Genomic DNA, 22,884 nt, shown 5'->3' on the forward strand with positions numbered 1-22,884 from the left:
TATTTAAAAAAAAAAAAAATCTGTTCGGGGCTCCTTAATCTCATCTAGCGGCAAGTCTAACGCATAGTCAACTTGCTGCTACATTTTTTCGGTAACAGCATGGAGTCTGGAACCCTCCCCAGTTCAAACATGGACTGGAGAATTTCTGAATTCAAGAGCACGGCCAGCTACGATTGTTGAATAATTGTTACCATCCGACATGCGAGTTTGAACCTGTAGCTGGTGGATCACAGATGGTCACTATTTAGCATTAAAGATCCATATTGTGTTTGTAATTACTGTCTACCTTTCTCTCTGTTTTTTTTTTCTTTCTTTCATCATAAAACTATCAGATTAATAACATGATTTAAAATATGGGTGATAACTGGTGAATATTTATTCATTTGGCACTGGGATACCAACAGTTTCACCTGACGCGGATTTTCATCGGCTCTTACAGGCCCCATGTTTTGTAGTCAAGCACATGGTTTGAACTAAATTTTCCTTGGAAAATGCCTTGGGGCACCGGTTGCGGGCACATCAAAAAGATTCCTGAGCCCATCTTAATCCAGCGAGCAGTTTTGAAGATACACCTCTAACTGTAGAAATCATGGTAATCAACTTTGTGCAGCAGAAACCGATTGAGCGCAATAATGGTGGACATGGTCACTGTACAAAATCTACTTTGAGAGAAAATTGTTAGTTTCTGGCACGTTTAAGCTTGTTCAGCGAATCATATGATCATGTTACTTTTGTTCATTGAACAACCATCCTCCTAATTATGATCAATAAAACATTACAGTTCCAAGAAACGGTATTATATCATATAACTCAACACCTGCTTAAAATATTGGCAAACTCAAAATCTCTCTGCAGTGATGACAAGGGGCTGAGCTTCAGTGTGTTTTTTAGCAAGATAAGGACCCCTTCTAACAGCTTCCTGCAACTGAAAACACCAAAACTTTATGTCATGCCTTCCTTTTGTCTTCTGTCCGTTTATTTTGATTAGTTTAAGGGATACTTCTGCACACAGACCACATTACAAGCACTTGTGTTTTTTGGTAAGTAGAAGTTCTTTTGCTTGCCAAGTTCATCTAAAACTTACAAACGTACCTTCCCTGCTATTTCAGCAATATGGGTGTCACGGAGCAAATTTGAAGTTGATAAAGCCTCGCTGATGGCTGTGCAACATTGATGCCGGGCTTCCATGCCTGAACATCAAAATCGATCATCAGAATTTAAGAACCATGCTGAATGGTACAAATAGTCAATGCTCCTTAAGTTGAAATATAAACAAAAAATTGTAAAGCTAGTTGCTTCCCGTGACAATTTGATCTTCATTCATCTCAGGGCTCATTGATTCCATTATGTTTAATATATAACAGTATATAAAAAGAATTAGCATCACCTATCAAAACTGTCTAATCTCGTCGAGCACTTGGAATAAGAATCATTAAGACCTCATACAAAAATTTCGTTCCCACACCAATTTTGATGGCTATTTTATGTTCAGTCTCTGGCTGTGTATAAAACAGATATAGCTGTGTAACAAAACGGACCTGACCGTGTACAATAACTACACCTAAAAAAGCTATCTGTAAACAGGTTAAACCTCAAATGACAGTCAGACAAAAGACAGTGTTAAAGTTCCTTAAAAGCTGCTCAGACATCACCGACAGAATTTCAATCTAATCATGTGTCATCATGAGATGGAAACAGACATGTTACAAAAAATAAATATATATAAACAACAGGAGTTGCTTAAATGTGTAACTGTAAAATGAAGTGATTTCTACTAATTATCTAGAGTGAAGCAAACCATTTTTTGTATCCTCAATTGTTGCATCAGTCACAATAGTGATAATCTCCTGTTTTGAGCAAACCTCCCTCAAGCACCATGACCGGGCCACTAATGCAGATATCAGTCTGTAACCCTGTAAGCATTTAAACAATCTACATAAGATGTCATTGTTTACTTCTTAAGGAGGAGCCTCTGGACTCTATCAAGAGATGTTAGACCACTTCTTGTTCTTGTTAGAGTGCATTTTGCTGTTCATTAGAATAAAAATTTACCATGAATAGTTACATCACTAATAGGATAGTAGTTAGTCAACAATGGAGAAGCTAGGAAAGAAACAAAAGTTAATTATTGACTTTAATCCATAAGTGGCCAATTGTACCAAGATAAATAACTAAATTGAACAGTATTGGCATGTGATAATAGATTTGTGATAGGAATATTTAAAGTCAGAAAGTCAGAAAATAACCAATTTTGAAATGTTTTTGAACATTTCAACAATTGCTTACAGCTAATCGTAATTCAGGTTCCTGTTGCAGCACTGAGAGAAGTAAGCCCTGTCAACCAAATTAAACATTTTGAGTACATTTGTTATAGGCCTAAAAAGACCCATGAAGGTAAACAAAAAATGTAAAATGAAAATAAGAACATGAATACATATGGCTACTAGGTTAACCGCCTATGTCACCAATTGTTGCAGCAAGATGGCCTTGTCTCGTTTAAGAAAGAAAACAAGGTCATTTGAATAATAATATCAAATTGATGAGAGAAACTAACAGATGGTGTCAGCTTTGGGCTACCAGCAGCTGTTGCATAAATAAAGCGCCTAAGACATTCCTCTGCCTTATCATTCAGCAGCATGTTGTCTTGTGGCCGGTCAACTCCACAAATGCTTCCAAGGGCATGTAAAGCAGCCTGACAGTAATAAGATAAATCTCATATCTAGATATAAAAATGCCAGATAAAGGCCCCTCAACTACCAATGGCTAGCTAAAAAACAACAAAACAAGAGATTATAGATGAAACTAATGGTGTCATTTGCTACGAACCAATCCGCAGGAATGCAGTGACCAATATCAACAAACTTACGTAGCAATGTGAGAATTATAACAATATTAGGCCGCTTAACAGTAATCAACCTGAATTTTCATTGACTAATACAGCAGAAATTGAATAAATCAATAAGGTCATAATCTGAATAGAATAGCTGAACATCAAGATAACCAAAAACAGGTACTGAATATTCTGACAAAGAATTGCAGATAATAATTATCCTGGAATAAAATCACAATTTATTTTTTTACCGATGCATCTGCAGAGTCCCAGCACTTGTCAGACTGTAGCTCAAGAGCCTGGGGTGATGCTTCAGGAAGGAAGGTGAGATCCTTTTCCCTCTCTATACCTAACCCTTTACTTCTCCCGTCCAACCATCATCTGTTGGAAGGGGAATTCTCATCCCAAAATAACACCAGCTTAACCTTCATCTCATCAGAGCACTCAATCATCTCTTATGACCTACACTTGGTGTCCCCGATAGCACTTATTTATCACAGATAACAAACAACAAGAGACCCCCTCAATGATTTCATTTGTTCCTTATAATGTATACAAACTGAAACAGAATGGCTTATTACATGTTATATTATTCATTGTAAGGTGCCTAAGGCCTGATCAAAATCCTTGACTGTTCAAATAGCGGTTTAAGCCATCGTATTGGTACAAAGCTTTACGAGAAGCAAAAACTTGAAGGAAAGGTTTTAAGATTGGATGCATATTGTACTCATTGACAATTTCTATGGACTTACAAAAAAGGTTAAGTTCCAAGATGTCCAAAAATCTGAAATGGCAAACAGTAAAAACCTAAAGAGCAACCAGTGCTGCATGGACACAGACGCAAGAGTTGGATTTGGACACATCCTTGTATAACTCAGAAGAGAAAAGATGGATACAGGAAAGTATAGGAGAAAAAAATCATTTTAATTGTTATACTAAATGTTATTTAAAAGGATGAAATAAATTTTACTTTTAGAAATACAGTTTTCCTAAGAGACGAGGTGAGAAAAAGCTCAGGGACTTTGGGAGGTCATCTAGCAACCAATTTAAAAAAATAAGTATTAGGCTTCAGAGATGGGACACAGGTAAGAGAATAGATAGTGCTGTAACTCTAAGAAAGAGATTACATTAAAAGAGATCAAGTTGCCTTCCTCATGTGATTATCACATGACGAAACAACAGATGTCCAACCGACAGGTGACAGAAGCCCCGGAGTTCCCATCATATTGTAAAAGAAGATTAATGTTAAGATTGTAGACTAGAAAATATTAAAAGATAATATCTATAAAGTTGTTTCATCTTATATACAATTGACAAGTGCATCTTTGATGTTGATGCTAACTTACTAAAACTTGATCAACTCATAACAATGATAATATCACTCTTCATTTCATATGTAGAAAGTAGTCAGAAGTATGTTTAAGAAGGGGTAATGCTTGTAAAATTGGAGATTCTAACAAGTGATCATCAGCACAAACCATGAGTCAAGATTGATCATTTCATGCACTTCTTTACTATCAGTATACAGTATATCTATATTTTTTTGGGCAATAACAGTATATCTCTGTTTGCTATCTTTATCAAAACATGTTTCCCGATCAGAATTCAAAAGCTAGCTCAAGCAAGAAAACTAGTACGACATTTGACAAAGTTCTAAAGCCTCTGTCTCTACAGAAAGTTCGATAACAAGTTAGCAACCAAAGCCCACTTACAATTGCCCATTACATTTGCATGAGAGCAGCATCAGAAATGGTTGAAAAATCTAATTCCCCATGGTCTTAATCTCCTAAAACCAAGAATCAGATATGCACCTAAATGTCTTATGCATATTTGACTTGTGATACATGTTAGTATGATTTTTTTTTAAGATGGATGCTATAGTCCATGTAACATTGATGGCAACATAAGTCACAAGATTCTTTGTTTCTGTGTCAACCAACAAGACTTCTTTTTACTTGAGTGTTAATAACTTGATATTAACATATTTGATTAAGTATTAACATGGGAAGATGATATTATCATGGATTGACAATATGAGTGGCTTGGGATGTTTGAGGATAAAGGGTCAAAAGTAGGATAGGGTTCGACAATCTAGGAGTAATTCCACCAATAATTTCAGGACATCAGCTTCGCATAAAAGTCAATGACATACATGTGATGGGTTTGTCCATTAGAATTATAATTCGCAAAACCAATGAATATCAAAAGGGGATTATGATGGATTATGATGAAAGAAAATGAGCAGCTCAGAACTAGGCAGGGTTGCAAAGTGGAATTTCTCTACAGAAAGCAGTTTTAGTTAGATTTTGGGAATATAAATAATAACTGACTTATTGAAGATGATTATTTGTATATATTTAGTTGTATTAATGAGCATATTTACTATGGCATATGAATGTCTATGTTAAAGTGATATCTCTAACATAGTCTAATATGCTACAAACAAACAATATCATCCTGATTGCATGTCCTGGTGTGGTATTGATTGATAATCATAACCCTAATCATGTTTTATTTATGCATTAATGGCACTCACTACGAGCAAAAACCAATGGGTCTTGAAAGGTACATGTAGCAAACACGAAGCTTTAGTATTCAACAGGTTGAGGACGTTTCACCACAGCCGTTAGGCAGTGGTATCCTAGTTGCACAGAGATACAAGTAATGATGGTTGATTTAAATTCATAATGCCAACTGCAATCCAACATGCCTACAAATATTAAGTGTCATAAAACGTAAGGAGCATCAACCTAATCGAAATGTCCAATACTTTAGGAATCTAATGACATAAAGACTTAAGATGTGCTATAATTGTTGGATAGAACTACACATGCATAATGACTGAGGAACACAATATCACAGAGGATAAGATCAAGGAATGGTTCAGTCATTACTCCAGAAGGAAGATAATGCACCCATAAAGGAAGGAGGATCATATAAGAGAAGGGCCCCAGACTAGCAGAATAAACTGACAAAAAATATTGAATAATAAGACAAACATGCCACATGCTTACCAGTTGTCTACCTCTGCTCTGGCGATCAAAGGCAGATTCAAAAACATGTCTCGCGACAACTGATGGATTAGTAAGTAACAGAGCTGCTCCTTGATTTGCTAGAAACATCAAAAATGCATATAAGAACACCTTCAAAAGCAAGACAACCAGAATTTCTTGGCAACTTGATTCAAAGAAGATAACAATTAAAACATATAAAGACAACCTAGAAAAAATAGGCATGTTTAAGACCACAAAGTACAACAAAGACATTTGGCCTGTTGGAGGATGAGTATGACAATTGTTAATATAAACCTCAAGAAGATATTCTAAAAAGGACATTGTTCATATTAAGCCGATACAGTTACCACTTAGTTACTATGATGACCACAATAGCTAAAAGATGATCATCCTAGAAACTAAGGCCAAATATTCAAGATAGCCACCCAGCTATCTTTCTAAAATTCCACCCCCTTTAAGTGAATATTTGTCTTATTTACAGACATGAATCAAACATTAACTCCATCAACTAGAATTAGAACAACGTCTGATATAAGAGTAACAAAGTGCAGAAACTTCTCAATGGAAGATGAAGAATACATATCTTGTTGGGAATAGCAATTTTAAACCTTGTAGACATGCCTGGACAGAACAATTAGAAACCCAATGCTGCCAATTCATACAAAAATTTACAGGTAGAAGAATCCAAGGTTACACGACTAAGGACTCATAAGAAAAGGCCGCTCAGTACAAATGAGTAACAAGCAGCCAACAGAATTAACATTTCCTGAAAAAAAAAAGAGGAAAAAACAGAAGGGCCAGGAGCTTAAGTGGGAAGCAATGACTAGATGAGGTTGAAGGTGAAGGGTAAAAATCAAGATGATGAAGACAGCACCTGAAGGAACAGGTAGGTTAGGAAGGAATTCTAGAAAACAGAAATATTATGCTGCACGGAGATAACTCTAGAAAACACAAATATTATATTGCAGAGAGTTGTAATTGCAGGGAAAAAATTCGTAAATCAAGTATGTTGGCATACTTGCTCCAATTAGACCTAAAGCTTCTAGTGCGCTCTCGCATTCATCTGTATTCTGACCTCCTAGCAGCTTTAATCTTCCATCAATGGCAAAGAGGAGGGTTGTAATCCCTGAAACCAAGTTCAGAGGCAAGATAAGTTCTATAAATTTGTCAGCTCTTACTATTTGTAGACAACAATGAAGACGAAACCTTGAACGCAACTTGGCATGACCTACAACAAAACAGAAATTAAAAGCAACATTTAATAAGCATTGCAACAGATATACTAGATATGGAGTTACTGATGTTTAAATCAGAAAGAAGGTGCAAGGAGAAGATACAAGAGTCATTCAGGAATAACCACTAGCAAGGGCCCTTCCTTCCCTGTTCATGAAAAAGACCTTTCAAATGTCTAGGGAAGAGCTGCCATTTTTGATACCACAAGCATACATTACTCCATAGCTGCCAGCATAGGCCCAGCACAAGATGTAAAACTTTAACCCTACTGACTGTAGGGTAAGCACAAGATGAACCCAACAAAGACATTTATGAACAAAATAAGGGTAGTTGATCACAACAGACAGGCTAAGCAACATATACAGAGCCACCAAGCTCTGTAAAGAATAGCCACATGTTATTCCTAACATTAGAAGGACCAAGTAGTGTCCAAGAAACAGTACAGACTCGTGCCATTCATGTTGTCTATTCAAATAGAAGTCTATATAACTCATGTTAGGCATCATATATGAATGGAAACAATAACAATAATCAAGCGGCATAAATCATTTGCCACATCCAACTCATAGCATAGTGAAATTTTATGGGATAATGATCATCTGAAATTTAAAGGATAGTGCTTACTTGATTCATCAATAGTCATATAAGCATCAGCTGAAGAAAGAAGCCTCCCACTGATCAAAACTGCCCTAGATCGTAAAATGGAATCTACTGAAAAGTTGCTGAAAAGAAGATCAATATTTAGAAGAGAAGAAATACTGTCCAATAAATTTTGAAAGATGAAAACAGGACTGTACATAACAGATACCTGATTATATCAGTCAATAGCTGGAGCAAGGTTGTCTTTAGTACAAAGCAAGAACTGTGGGGAGAGGACACCAACTATGCAAGGAACAAATCAATTATGAGAGAATAAATTTTGATTTACAAAGAAATTCAGACAACTTGAAACCCTGCTGATCAAGTTGAATACAGAATGTTAAGTAGCAAGTGAAAAATTAAGACACAAAACTTGGTGACCGAGCACACAAGAATTAAAGACCAATGAGGCAACCCTCATTGCTTTTAAGAATGTGGACTCCGGCGCTTAGCAGTTGCAAAAACTTGTGCTTTATTATGTCACTAGATATATATATATATATATATATATATATATATATATATATATATATATATATATATATATATATATATATATATATATATATATATATATATATATATAAGGTATTTGCAGAGGTCATTGTGTTTCCATGGGCTTCTGCAGCTCTTACACATTCAAAAAGTGACTATAATTTTCAAACAATTCCTAGAAGCCAAGGTTCGTTGTTTCAGTACCGGACCCCGTATCGGTACCATTCTGTTACAGCAACGGTACACGGTATAGTACGAGACAGTGAGGTGTACCAAGTGTCGATGCGGTATGAGACTGCATATCGGTTCGGTATATGGTATGGTACGCCAGGTATGGTACCGACCGGAACGGCAAACTTTGCTTGGAGCAATAAACATTTGTATCATGTTCATTCATGCAGCTCAGATACTGATCATCAGAACTACAGAGAACTAGATTTAGAGTGAAAATAAGAAAGAAATTGATTAAAGATCTCAAGATCAATGGGCCAACAATTCAGTTTCCCTCGAGAAGACAATAAAATAAAATGTACAGATTGTTTTTACCTCGTATAAAAGCTCCAGAGCACTCAGGGTTGTCAGCATATCATGTTTGTTATTGATTTCTATCTCAAATAAGTTCAGCAGGTTTGAGTTGTACACTGCTGTTGCAACAGAGCTAGAAAGAGAGAAAAGTTTTGCTATGAGAGCCAAAATCCGGATCCGTGCCTGTAACATTCATTCACATATATTCAGAAGAAATATTTAAGCATTAAAAGAATAATTTGTAGAATGTGTCTCGCATAAATTACTAAAACTACTGCAATTATTTGAAGGAAATTCAATGAGGAATCAAAACTTCGAAAAGCATTAGTATCTTGTAAGGTAACGATAAGACAACATCATTTCCATTATGATGTGCCCTCTATGATATGAATGAAGGGACAAAAGATTTAACACATTAACATAAATGGATGTTGGATAAGTAAGTAACCAAAAAAAAAAAAAAAGAGAAATTGCCGCAAGGATTTACATATTACTATTCATAGGTCATGCTCGACACAGCTGGAGAAGATGTGTCAGCCCAAGCATCTCAACTGCTAAAAATGTTCCTAAATGTTCTTAATAGATACATTCAATGTCCAATTTGCTGGAGTCAATTGGCTTAAAATTCGTCAAGTTCAGAGGTTTTTGTTCTGACAATTTTTGTAAAAACAGATCATGCAGAGAAAAGTAATACATCCAAGAGAGAATGGTGCATTTTTTGTCTAGAATGCCGGTATGTCGCAGTTCCTTCAGTTTATTTACATATCCCATTATCCATTAGCATGTAGATGTAATGGAGTTTATAATTCAAGCTAAAATAGCCTGCAATGCATAATCATAAGCAGAGAATACTCATCATAGTATAATGTGATCGCTATATTAGAATGTTGAATACCTCTATATTGATCATCCATATGCAAGATAATGAGAACTATGCCATAATAATTTAACAGAATTTCTGTCAAAGGACTAATCACTACTTGTAAGGTGGAGAATTTCCTCCATGTGCCTTTTCAGATTGAAAAATAAGATTTTCAAAGAACCAAGAATATTAAATCATCTGAAAGCATAGGTGATTATAAGATACACTGTTTAATAAAGATTATTATAAGTTACAATGTTCAATAAAGATTATTCTATCTAATATGAGTGCATTTATAACATCTTTATTGCCTTTTAGCCTCAGTTATAAATTGAAGTTAATGAAAAATAGTTCCACATGATCAAATTCAAATTGGAATCTCCAAGAAGCAGAAGCAATCAAATATTAGAAAAAGAAGCCTTGACCAAGTATACAGCAGGAACTATAAAAGAGACTTTGCAACCTACCAGCGAAGAGGACCGAGCTGCTACATTGTTTAGTTGCATTGACTCTGCACTATGAGCTGGAAAGATGATACCCTAAAACATAACACATTGACCCAAAGAGAAAAGGGGGAATTAGCCCGCAGCGGGTAAGGTGGTAAAGCTTTTAATCACAATCCACAGAATTGTGGCTTCAGTTGCAGAAAAAGTCCTTACAATTCCCTCAGGAGCTTGAGCAATATTTGTTATAGCATCCAGTGAAGCTTTTGAAGTCTGCTCATTCCTGTGCAGATAGTGCACATATGAGAGAGTTTAAGAAAATACTAGAGGCACCTGATAAAAGATCCATCAAAACTCAAAAGATAAGCTTAAGAGTGTTTTTTTCTTTTTTCTTCTTTTTTTTGCTAGAAGGGTACAGCGAGTTACACCATGGTCGTAGCCCTGCCCCAAATACCCCTAAACACCCAAACCCTGGTGAAGGTGGGATAAGATTCACCAGCTTGATAAGCTAGCACTTTCATCACCATTAGATGGATAAAAATAAGAAAAGTGGAAATGAACTAACCACGCAGACAAAAAAGAAGCTATAAGAGAAATTTACCACCATAAAAATGACATTTTTTTCGTTTTTCTTTAGATACTCCCAGCTCTTTACCAAAAGCTAGATGAAGTATGTGAAGAACCTCTTTGTAACATATGTACCGAAGGCTTATTGGGAGGTGAAAGCATGTCTAATTTGATACTACATTGCTTGTGTAGGGACCAATTTATGCAAGCTAATTTGTCATTTGTATAGAGGATGCTTACAAAATACTCTAATTTTGAGTACACACCAGGTCAAGGACTACTGCTTGTGTAACAAGAAAGTAGCAGCATGTATCACAAACTGCATAGGCTATATGACTCATAACAGAGCAGCCTTTAAGTTATAGTATAACAATATGGTGATTTGGAGAAAGAAACAATAAGTAATGGCTAGTCGACTACAGAAATCGAATATAAATCCCAGCAACAAGGATGCAGTCAGTATAGCTCATAAATTTCACAAGGTACTATTATAGGGTGAAGCATGCTTAGTTCATTCATTTGATAAGGTTCATATCAAGCCACACACACGCATTATACATATAGATAGATAGAGAGACAGTCAGTCACATACTTGAAATTGTTTATTGTTTCTTAAGAGGGATGTGCTGCAAGTGAGAAAGTTTGACTTTTATTTATGATTGGGATAAAGATTGGCAAGCTAGTTTTTAACATTTCTTTTTGGGGAACAAGTTCTGCAGGGTCGTTCATATACACTGGAGGCACAATTATAATGCAATATAGACCTAACTGTACTCTGTCATGTTATATGCCTTATTGTGTCCTAAACAATATAAATTAACAAATTAATGTAATAATCTTTTGTATTTTTAAATACATGTCAAATTACATGCTGTGCTACAATAGACGAATAACACATAGTGCTATGTATATTCGACCACTCAAGCCAACTGCATAATCTGCAAAATTTGCTTTTCTTGAAGATGTTATTATGATCTTGGTTTCTGGATCAAGATAACAATATGGTGCACCACCTGGTTGATATTTATCTGAAACAATAGTGCAAATTCAACATTAGCCTGGGTATATAGGACTAAAATAGATGGCTTATGTTCATAATGACTTAAAAATTTTCCTAAGGCCATACATTACTGTGTAAAAAATAATAATAATAATAAAGTAAAAAATTAATAATAAGAGGATTCTTTCATTATATATTTCTTCATCTTCAAGAACCCATCCACATAATTTACTATCTTTTCATGTGGGTGCTATAGACATGACATAATATGTTCAACCACATTCATAAGAGCACACAAATGTGCTGCTTAAAGAGAAAAAACACACAATTAGAAGAGATGGTAACATGACTTGCACATTCTGGTGCAGTTCCCTCCATTCCCCTCTCACACCTCTTTCATCCTTTTCTCTTGATACTTCAAACCTTAGGAGCAACATATTATTGGTATTGGTAATTAAAATATATTACTCGCAAGTAATTCTACCAAGAAATTAGCTTAAGAAGCAATGGTTGCTGATAATAAAGCATGTAGTGATTCACTGCAAGCCAAAAGTTTTTTTTTAACCTAAAGCAGTTCATCAAATCTGAGACAGCCATAGCCCACAGATGCAAATACAACCAGCATAACCTCCATTCTCACACAATAACATGTAAAGGAATAGGCGCACCATGAACAGATTGACTATAAATGCAGGTACAACTTCACAGCATGTTTTTATGTTTAATTTTATACATTTTAAAAGATGCATCTTGAGATGGTGCAATTTGTGCATGCAATCCCTGACAGAAATCTATGTTTCCATGTACAATTGCTAAGTATAAGTTTCATCCCAGGATTCGGTTCACCTAAAGTAACAAAATGTGATACCAAAAAAAGGTTTATTCCTTGTTTAAACAAATATGATTCAGATTAAAAAAAAAAAAAAAGAGGAACATTGGTGGTGTACAAGAAAAACAGAGTTAGGAAAAAGCACTAGCATGCAGCAATAGATAATCCACTTATATGCATGGGCAAGTTTCAAGTTACATGACCAAATACCCAGTATTCTTATGTTCAAACCAAGGCCAAACTACTAGACTCTGAAAAAAGGATTCTATGAACAAATTTCAACATCAAAAGAAATAGTTGCTAAAAAACATGAAAAGAAATGTCCACTTATATGCATAGGCAAGTTTTAAGGTATATGACAAAATACCCAGTATTCTTATCTTATGTCCAAACCAAGGCCAAACTACCAGCGTGTGATCATAGGATTTTTTGGAAAATTTTCAATATGAAAAGAAATACTTTGACAGTGCTAGACCAGATTGAGCGGATCCTGCAAGGTTTCCTGTGGGGCTCGACTGGAGGGGACCATAGGGTGCACCTGGTAGCGTAGGATAGTGTCTGTCGGCCCCTCAGGGATGGTAGCCTCGGATTGCTGACTCTCCGATCTAGGCGCAAGGCAATCATTGCTCGACATGCGATGCATTTCCTTCTTGAGCCTTTAGAGTCAAGCTATGGTCGATTATGGCCGACAGAGGGGAGTCAATACGGGTAATCGGTCTCCTTTATGTGGCGTGAGATTGAGAGGTACCTACCGATGGCCCGGCCAACACTAGGTGACTGATCAGTGATGACAGGAGTATCGATGTGGTGGGAGACACGTGGCTAGGTGCCCTACCATTGAGGTTGTGGCCGACCATGGTCAGTCCGGAGGGAGTCGAGGGTCTACGGGTGAGCGACCTACTTGCTCCAGAAGGGGGGAGTGGGATGAGAGTGGTTGAGGCAGGTGTTCGGTGTGCACCTGGTAGAATGGGTGCAACTTCTTCCGATTCCGGGGTGCGTGGGACTGGACGTCCGGGTATGGCGGGCTTCCTATAGGACCAGGGTCTGGGTAGGCGACATCCACCGGGTCTTGGAGCCGAACTTTGAGGCTGGCCCGGATTGTGCTTGGGTTTGGCGGTTTGGTCTACACCAGAGACTGGCTCTGCTCTTCTAAAAGGTGTTTGGGATAGACTTCCGATGAGATCAGCTCTTAGCAGATGGGGGGCAAGCATACCCCCGCACTGTGTGGTGAGGGGACGAGGAGACCGTTGATCATGTGCTCTTTCGTTATGGGTGGGCAAGGGGGATCTGGCAATTGTCGGGGCTCCCACAAAGAGTCTGGGGCCAGAGGGACCAGTTCATGCAGGCTATCTGATGAGGTTCTGGTAGCCCCCAGCTGCGTCATATGGCTTTTGGAGCTATCTGTATTGCCTACCATATTTGGTTGGCCAGAAATGCTCGGACTTTCAGCGAACGCAGCTTGTCTCCAAGGTTCGCGATGGAGCGGGGCCGAGCACAAGCAGCGGAGCTTATTCGGGGTACCCCTGTGGACGGGCCTTTGACCGTTCGGAATATCTGAGACTCTCTTTGTAATCAGGTAGTGCCATGGATAGTGTTCTTCACCTAAGAGCCCCCATCCCCGAGCTTTCTCAAGGTCAATTTCGACGGGTCGGTTTTGAATGGAGAAAATAGAGGGGGCACGGGCTTCGTTATCAGAGACTCGCGCTCGAGGGTGATGGCGGCTGGTGGCTGACAGCTCTCAGACACCATTGTTCCCGGAGCCAAGCTGCGAGTGGCCTGAGTGGATATTCACTATGCTCGGCGCGCGTTGCGGGCCGACTCTATCATCATGGAGGGTGACTTGATCACTGTGATAGGTTGGATCCAGGAGGGTCCGAGTGGTCTTAGTTGGGACCACCCACTGCTTCGCAATATTTGGTCGATGGATGGGGACGAGGTGGCGTTCCAGGCCAAGCACGTTTTTAGGGAGGTCAATGGTGCTATAGACTGGGTAGCCGCTTACGTGGCCAATCACTCTGGTGGCACCTTGTGGACCCAGAAAGAAGAGTTGCCTAGGGCATTTTGTGATGTATTGTTTTGTGATTTTATTGGGTGTGTCCGTACTTGTGTAGTCTTACTTGCCCGCCTTAGCCAAAAAAAAAAAAGAAATACTTGCTCAAAAAAACATGAAAAGAAATACTATTTCAAACAGGGGAAAAAGGTTGAAATAAGGGCAGAATAGAGAGGTCACATACCCTTCGAGTAAGCAGTTAATCAAAAGTGGATAAATGTTGTACCCAACAATAATCTGGACAACAGCTGCACTATCTTCAGTGTTTTGCAAAATATAAGATACCTGGCATATATACAAAGATGGCATGAGTACTTCAAACTAGGTTTGTTCCTGCATATATGGAGAGATGTGACTTCTGGCTTATTAGTAATTACAAAATTAAGATAATAATTACAAAATTACAAAATTAATGAGCAAAATATCAATAAAAGTCTGACAACTGCATTAATACTAGAATTTTGTCACTCTCAGACCATTTTGTACTCAACAAAATTCATAAAATGTTAAATCTAAAACTAAGATTCTTTATGATGTCCACATGTTTGTGACTGAAACACATTGTCAGCAACTCAGCATCATATAATGCACCATTAGATTTACAGGAACTATACCTATTATTTATGAGACATGCATAGTATGCCATCAAATTGAGCTGAAACCTTAAACCAATATTTTGGTCAATCATGTCTCCCTCGCTTTGGGACTCTGCTAATTTACATGCAAAGAAATCATGCAAGTCTCTTGCTCATACAGCACATCAAGGAACCAATACTGGGGAAAAATCAAAAACACACAAAAAAGATCATGGCAAGCACCCACGTAAGCAAACTTATCACTAACAGATATTTCGTACTCCACCAAAGAAATTCTCAAGTTGGTCCACCAAACAAAATGGATTTAATAGCAATTGTCCCATGCATTAGTAGCAATGCCTCCTCTACATTCTTTATCAGATTATCCTGAATAATTTGTACAGACTTCTATAAGGAAAAGGTAGCAAAGAGCCACTCAATATATATAAAAGAAAAAGAAGGTAAATTGGTAGACACAAGCAGCTAAAGCCACCACCAATCCTCAACAAGAAGACCCTTTGTGGTGAAAGTACCAGGTTATAGTGGCAGTTGAAAAACATAGAAAAAGGAGAGAAGCATAAGCCCCTAGCAGGACCAAAGCAAAGACTGAAGTAAGCCAGCAAAACAAATGGCATGCATGACAAGGTATTAAGCATCTTTCACAGGAAAGCTGCTACTGAAATTTCTCTGAGAAACTTTCCTGTTACTTTCTAGCCATTCAGACTAGCAAAAACACCTAGAACTAAAACCTTGTCTTGAAAATATTGGTTAGATTTTCTATTACAGAATATGTGAAAAATGTGGGGGTGACAGGTAATGTACGAGGAAGTTGCAAGAATGAAACTTGTTCCACTAAGATAGTATACTCAAGAATGCCGCAAAATTGATCTCCACTATCTCCGAAACAAGAAAGAAAAATTTTATCATTGCATGCCCTTTTCTTTTATACTCTCAATTCTCAAAAGTTAGAGGCTTAATCTTGCACATGAACCAAGGAACATTCAGATCTTAGAAAGCTAATGGCTCTTTCAATTTCCTAGGCCGAGCAATCTCATCAACAAAGGCAGATTGGCAGGAAGAAATAAACATAAACTAAGGACAATTTCTTGGCATGAGGGATTACATATACTTGCAACAATTTATCAAATGCTATAATCAGGTTAATCTATGCATGCAATTATGTTCAGCTATTTCCAGCCCAAACATCAAATACAAGATTTCCAAAATTGTTGCATAAAATTGCAATATAGGCAATCATACAGAAGCAATCTACATCTATAATCAGGTTAATCTATGCATGCAATTATATTCAGCTATTTCCAGCCAAAACATCAAATATAAGATTTCCGAAAATGTTGCATAAAATTGCAATATAGGCAATCATAGGGAAGCAACCTGCATCACCTTTTACACCATATTGCAAGTGAACTAAAATAATTTGGAGGTTAAGGAAGCTAAATCAATATGAAATAGGAAAAAACATTTCATCAGCTCATTCTAATACTCATATTTTGCAGAAATTTCACTTGCTATACACATACAGCTTTACAAGCCAGGCATCTAACAGTCTGAGAGTTTGCCTGCAATCCAGCTTGTATAAAGGGCTGCAGAAAACATCAGCATAAATTAGCATTGAGAGAAGTTTGCAAACCAGAACTTTAGATTTCAAATATGAAATCTTTCATTTATATATACAAAGTAATGCCGATTAAGAATTTAAAATTTTTGTTCAGCTTCCGCAAAAAGTATGCAAGTTTTCTTTATTTCTTTATTATATTTAAAGAAACTAATCAAGTTCAAACACAACCAACAAGATTTTAGATTTCTATAATCTTACTATGTCCAATAGATTTTTAGACTATGGAGATGAATATTTCTTCACTGTCATTCTGTAAGGCATGACTCATTTTCTTGATCAAATAAAATAGTCTGCAGTTCCTATTCATGGAAGAACATGATCAACGAACCAATTGGAGGCCCCAAACTGTCACAGACATGTTGAAATTGTTCAGTTATTTTATCCACATGGGTCCAATTATAAGTCCTTGGTAAGTTTTTAGGCCTCTTATTTTCAGCAAGAAAGATTGGAAAGAGCTGGATTGGATGACTACCAAATTAGAAAATAACTAGTTGAATAATTGCTAGGATTTAAGTGAGCTTTATGTCTTTTTCTTGAGGAAAAACTTGAAGTTCTCAATAAGCTTTAAGTCTTTTTTATGTTGCAACATATTAACTGACAAATTATAGAGTAAATAAGCAATCTACAGACAATTTTGCCTTTAGTCTTCTAGGACACTTCAATATATAACTTATTACACATCTTGCAGAAATTTATGAGTATGAAAAGGTTAGGTGGTTACGTCATGATCCCATCTATATGTTTAAATCAGAACTAATCCACTTTGCTATACTCCCAGTTTTAAGACAGCAATATGTACAATTTTAAAATGTTTGGGACAAATATGGATTTATACTCTCATGTACTATTCCACTATGAATAATAATATAATATTTAAGGTTTCTAGATCAAATTAAAAGAGGGGGAAAAAAAGAAACCACAGACTTCTTTAGGAACTGAGATAGATCCAATAATAAGCTTGCAGTCAAGCACAAAAAAGAGCATAAATTTAGAAGGTTGGGATTTGAACCAGATCAAGATCCAACAATACAAATCGGCCTCTGTGCAAAAGCTTTCACTATCAGACACACCTTAACAATGTCCCCAGCAATCACAAAAGCTATGAAAGGCTAATGCACAAGAACCATTTAAAAATCATATGATACATACAGCATAATTTGTGAGAAGAGAAGCTCCATATTTTGTTCTAAATATTCTGTCTAAGCAGGCAACAACAGTATCTTCTAACCCAGGTACATCGGCCTTGGTCTGCAACACACTGGAGATAAAAGAAAGACAGCTTACAAGCCAAATTCTTAGATTCATGTTATCTTTCATTAAAAAATAGCATATGAATAAATACCCAAATTGGCATCAGCTGATGTGCAGCCAGTCAAAGTGTGAAACATGTACTCATTGGACCTTTGTATGAAAGCCCAGTTACTAGGACATATTATAATTGCACTTCAGTAAAAGGTCACAGAAGGCCATTAAATGTAGAATTTTGCAGGTCAGTGGATGCCAAAAATGAGATGCAAGAAGATAAATCATTTGGAAGAAAGTTCATAATATTGTACCACATACAAACTCTTACCCAGGTAATCAGTTGATTGTTAAATGGCTAGGGGTTAAGACAATAAAGCTAGATTTATGAAACAAACAATAAATGTAACTTATGCTGTTAAAACTATTCAGACATTCAAATGTCAACCTCCTATGATAACTTGAATGCAGCATGAATATGTGAGTTTATTTGGGTCCCATAGAGCCAATGAATTGAACTAGTAGTAATAGTGTGTACAACCCAAAATTTCTTTTTAGATGAAAGCAGCAACCAAATAGTTAAAAAAGACTGGTAATAGGTCCTTTAGTACACAAAATCAATAAACCTAGTGATATAGCTGAAATTTATGAAAGCCGTATTAAACTTTATTTTCCCATCAATGATTAACCGAAACCCGACATTGGAATCTGTAGCTATCATGATCCCTTTGCATTTATTAATATCAAGACTTCATATAGTTACCTGCAATTATGGGCAAGGGTAGACATGGGAACATGGAAGAAAGAAAAGCAGAAAGTGGTAGGTGTTACCTACCACATCAAGCACAGGCGCTAGGTGTTCAACAGTTAAATATCCAAAAAAGTGAAGGTCCTCATAATACAAATATATCAATAATAGAAGTTCTAAAAATTTAAAAGAAATATAAAAAATTGATTGCTAGATTAATTTGACTATAACATGGTACACTTCATTAAAAGGCTTATGCTCATGAGGTAACATTAATCAGGAAGAAGTGACATAGCACTACAATAATCTGAGCATTTGAAGCTAATATTGTTTAGCAATTCAGTTTATTGGGTATTAAAAAGCTAACACTTCTGATGTGGTGTCCTTAGGTTGAACACCCAAAAAAGCTGCGAGTGCCACAATTTTTATCTAACACAAGCAGAACTTTCATATGCATCTAGAAGTGTCATTTGGTATACATGTTCAACTGTCCAAATCATCACACTGCATAATTCCTTAAAGTAGAATCTACAAACAACAGCAGAGGTAGGACTTGTCCTAATCCGGTTGCTTGTAAATCATGAACGATCAAGTTTTCATTGTGAAAGATAGGGGCGAAGGATTGAAAGATGCAACAGATGGAGCATAAGACTAATCAGTTTGAGACAAGCCTAGAGAATGCACTTACCACATTGTTAAAGCTAGAAACAGCACGTAACATTCTAACAACTCTCATGCTCCTCAGAAAAATTGGATTTGTAGATAGTTGATCCACCCCACCAACAATTACTCTTATCATTTCCTCTAGTTACACTCTTAGTTGATTCAAAAACAAAAGAAGGGTTGTAACATTGCTTATTTATCGTAAGGACAACTCCTAAGAGATCCATTATATTTCATAAGTAAAATACATAAAACACAAAAATGATTCCATGAAATACAACAAAATTCTACCTCACAATAAATGAACCATGAGGGTTCAGCATTGATGGAGGTTCCTTGTGACAGTGAAAATTGCATTGTTTTGGAAGCTAGTAGAAACAATCCTTGAGTATGAGAATCAAAAATAAGAATAACTACAATCATGAAAACCATGACAATGACAAAGAGGATAAAAATATTTCTCTCAATGAGGTTAGTTTTAATCAAGGAAATGCATCCAACAAAGATTACGCTCAGAAGAAATTATAAACAGATACACAGAGTGTTATTTGAGTCAATGGCATAATACACATTTGTTCATGATTTAATTATTGCACAGTCAAAGAATGTTCCATGTATTTGATGCACATAAGAATATCCAATCATCCTTTTGTTGTCACAAGAATGAATATCCAATCACCCTTTTGTTGTCACAAGAATGTATTCGTACAAATATATTATGTCAAGATCACCACCATACAACAGTAGGTTATTCCAGATCTGCTGTTTAAAGAAGAAGAACAACAACAAGAACAAGAAGAAGAAATTTATTACTACAAGATGCATAGTTTTTAAAAAAAAAAAATGTTATGATATTGGATGTGGTCCTTTCAATGATTTTAAAACAAAGACAATTTCAAATTCCAAAATAGTTTGCACTTTCCTTGTGGACAAAGTAATGTGGGTAACAATGGATGAAATATGTACTCTTCCATCGACTGAATAACTCTTGCCCCAGTTTCAGAAATATTGAGAAGATCAAAATATTGATGGGAAAGAGGCACTGACAAGAAGATTGCACTCATTAAGTTGTTATTGTACTTGATGCGAAATTTCCAAAACTTAATTTGCGATGCTGTTAAGCGAACTCTCCACCAATCTTAGATGACCATCCAAGAAGGCTTATTGCTAATGTAGGAGAAGCCGCGCATCAATAATAACGGCTTATTTAAATATTCCAGTGAGTCTCAATCGTCCAGTATTTCCTTCATAGGAAAGTGCCTCAAAGCTCGGTGATCCAGCCTAACACCAAAGCTATATCCTCTTGTTTGCGCCTGCGTGCATCCGTGCGTGCGTTTGTGTGTGTGTGTGTGTGTGTGTGTGTGTGAGAGAGAGAGAGAGAGAGAGAGAGATTTGTTCAAGAAGGGGGAAAAAACATCAAGGAAGAAAACCCTGCTGACAATATTCCAGAAACATGTTGCCCTAGTTGAGATTAGCGATAAAAGCCAATCAGATCATTAGGTTTTATCAATACTTGCTCGATAATAATTGAACATAGTACAAATATACACTCGATTTCCGGCCTGGCTTTTTTTCACTTGAAAAGATCAAAAGAACCCTCACTGCTTCGCCAAATTAAAAAAACTCGGTTCTAAGATACCGACCCAAGAAATCTTGAAGATTACAAGAGAGAAAGATCTACCCAAAGAGGACGGTTAGGGGATAACGATCGAGGAACTGCTTTGCCGAAGCATCGTTCTGGAATCCTGTACAATATGAGGAAAGAAAACTTTTGTCAATAGGGATTGGATAAGAAGCGAGGAGAAGGGCGAATCTGGGAGGATTACCATACCAGGATATGAGGCGAAATCGGAAGCGGCTTCGAGCAACGGAGCTAGCTCCGGCAGTGGGGCTCCCTCAGCCTCCATTACTGCAACCACGGAAGAAGGGGGAACAAGAAGAAGAAAGGGGAGAGTGAGGGGGTTCTTTGGAAGACAAGGTGGGTCGGCTTAGCCACCTTATACTAATCGATGCGAGGGCGGGACTGGGAGAGATACTACACCCTACGCCACGTAAGCCACGTGGCGATGGCATAGGCCTGAGGAGTGCTGTAATCAACGTTCATGTATGAATACGTCACCAGCAGTATCATTAGATCAGTAGTGCTTCTACTGAAAACATCCAGGCATCGGATATTTGGTCTCCAAATTTAGTCGATATCCGCGCATTTCGAACGTGGACCACCTCGATAAAAGAGTTAACGGATGGACCGACTTGGCGATTTTCACGTAAAGGAGAAATTATATTCTTGGATTACCACTTCAGCTGTTGATTGGACCGATCATTGCTTGCCTCATCAGATTTTTCTAAAAAAAAAAAAAAGACTATTTCATTCTCAGCACTACCAAGTTAACCACCTAAGATGGAGGGATGGTCTTCTTCGAGAACTTGGCCACTGCGGGGATCGTTAGGACATCATCGCCGAGAACCAAGGGACGGGCTTCTTGGCTTCAATGTTTTGCTGCTGCGCAGCTCGTCATCCCCGATGAGATCGAAGTCCACCGTGACATCTGTGAACAACGCTGGGAGGAAAGAAGGCAGCGGTGTAAGATGAAAGGGTTTAGTGAGGCCATCTCTTGTTTCTTCCCGGTCGTGAGAGGCCTTTCGGAAAAGGAGAAAGCTAGGGTTCGTGGGGTTTAGACTCCATGGTTAGACTCTTCGTCTAAGAGGCGGATATTGGCGACGCTGAGCATGCCATGACGACCGAGGGGAGCGAGGAGGCAAGAAGTTGAACCGCGGCAACGGCCGGGAGAAAGATAATAGGCTTGCCTCTTTTCTCTCTTCCGTCACCGGAAAAGAACCTTGCTCGAGCATTGAAAAAGGCTTTTTTTTTGAAAGATTAACATAGCATTGAAAAAGGCTTTTCATGCTATGGAACGATGGCGCCCAAATTTCGTTCCCGGCAGGGATGATATCGGCAGAGGTGTTGTTTGGCTGAGGCTGCCCCGGCTCCCCTGGAGTTTTGGAGGACGCCGATTATTCTACAACTGGCAGCGAAGGCCGGGAAGCCGCTGGAGATGGATTCATTCACGGATCAGAGAAAGAAGATGGGCTTTGCAAGAGTGAAGATCGAACTGGATCTCAAGGAGCCGTTGCGCCCTGGATTATTTGTGAAAGGGAGAAAGGATGGATCGGAGACAAAGTTCTGGCAGGATTTCTTTTACAAAAACCTGCCTTCCCTATATTATAAGTGTGGCCGGGTGGGACAATATGAGGATAAATGCAGTTGGAACTCTCCGGCAGCGAGAGAACCAGAACCGGTGGAGACTTTGGGGGATGCGGCGACGGAGGATGGGCCCAACCCTATGGATACCTCGGGTAAGAGGGAGGCAAAGGGGAAGGGAACTATGGGGGCTCCGCCTTTCGGCCCGTGGTTGGTCACTCATAGAATCCGCCATCCACGGCCGACAAATGGAGGGAATAGGTCGAAGAAGATACCCGAGCTTGGTGGTGGTGGGTCGGACCCGGCTGTGCTGCCGGCACGTTCAGAG

At 37.8% G+C, this 22,884-nt stretch overlaps 1 protein-coding gene across 2 annotated transcripts; it reads right to left on the reverse strand.

Moving 5' to 3' along the window:
- Positions 1-663: 663 nt before the first annotated feature.
- LOC103715588 (ARM repeat superfamily protein) lies at positions 664-21,397 on the reverse strand. Of its 2 annotated transcripts, none has more exons than XM_008803274.5 (17): positions 21,186-21,397; positions 21,036-21,099; positions 17,851-17,959; positions 16,604-16,666; positions 14,672-14,772; positions 10,258-10,324; positions 10,066-10,137; positions 8,758-8,919; positions 7,886-7,959; positions 7,702-7,799; positions 6,863-6,970; positions 5,845-5,942; positions 2,555-2,692; positions 2,287-2,334; positions 1,799-1,913; positions 1,093-1,190; positions 664-925 (listed from the first exon to the last, which is right to left on the reverse strand). In XM_008803274.5, the coding sequence occupies exons 1-17, from the start codon at positions 21,259-21,261 to the stop codon at positions 839-841; spliced, it is 1,578 nt and encodes a 525-aa protein (XP_008801496.4). In that variant the 5' UTR covers positions 21,262-21,397; the 3' UTR covers positions 664-838. The 2 variants fall into 2 exon arrangements, with proteins under 2 accessions (XP_008801496.4, XP_008801497.4); XM_008803275.5 differs by having other exon boundaries at positions 664-1,002; positions 21,186-21,353.
- Positions 21,398-22,884: the final 1,487 nt, after the last annotated feature.

The sequence above is a fragment of the Phoenix dactylifera genome, chromosome 1, assembly GCF_051530095.1.
Source record: "Phoenix dactylifera cultivar Ajwa chromosome 1, Ajwa_hap1_PhDact_Kaust_v1.1, whole genome shotgun sequence".
Taxonomy (NCBI): Eukaryota; Viridiplantae; Streptophyta; class Magnoliopsida; order Arecales; family Arecaceae; genus Phoenix; species Phoenix dactylifera.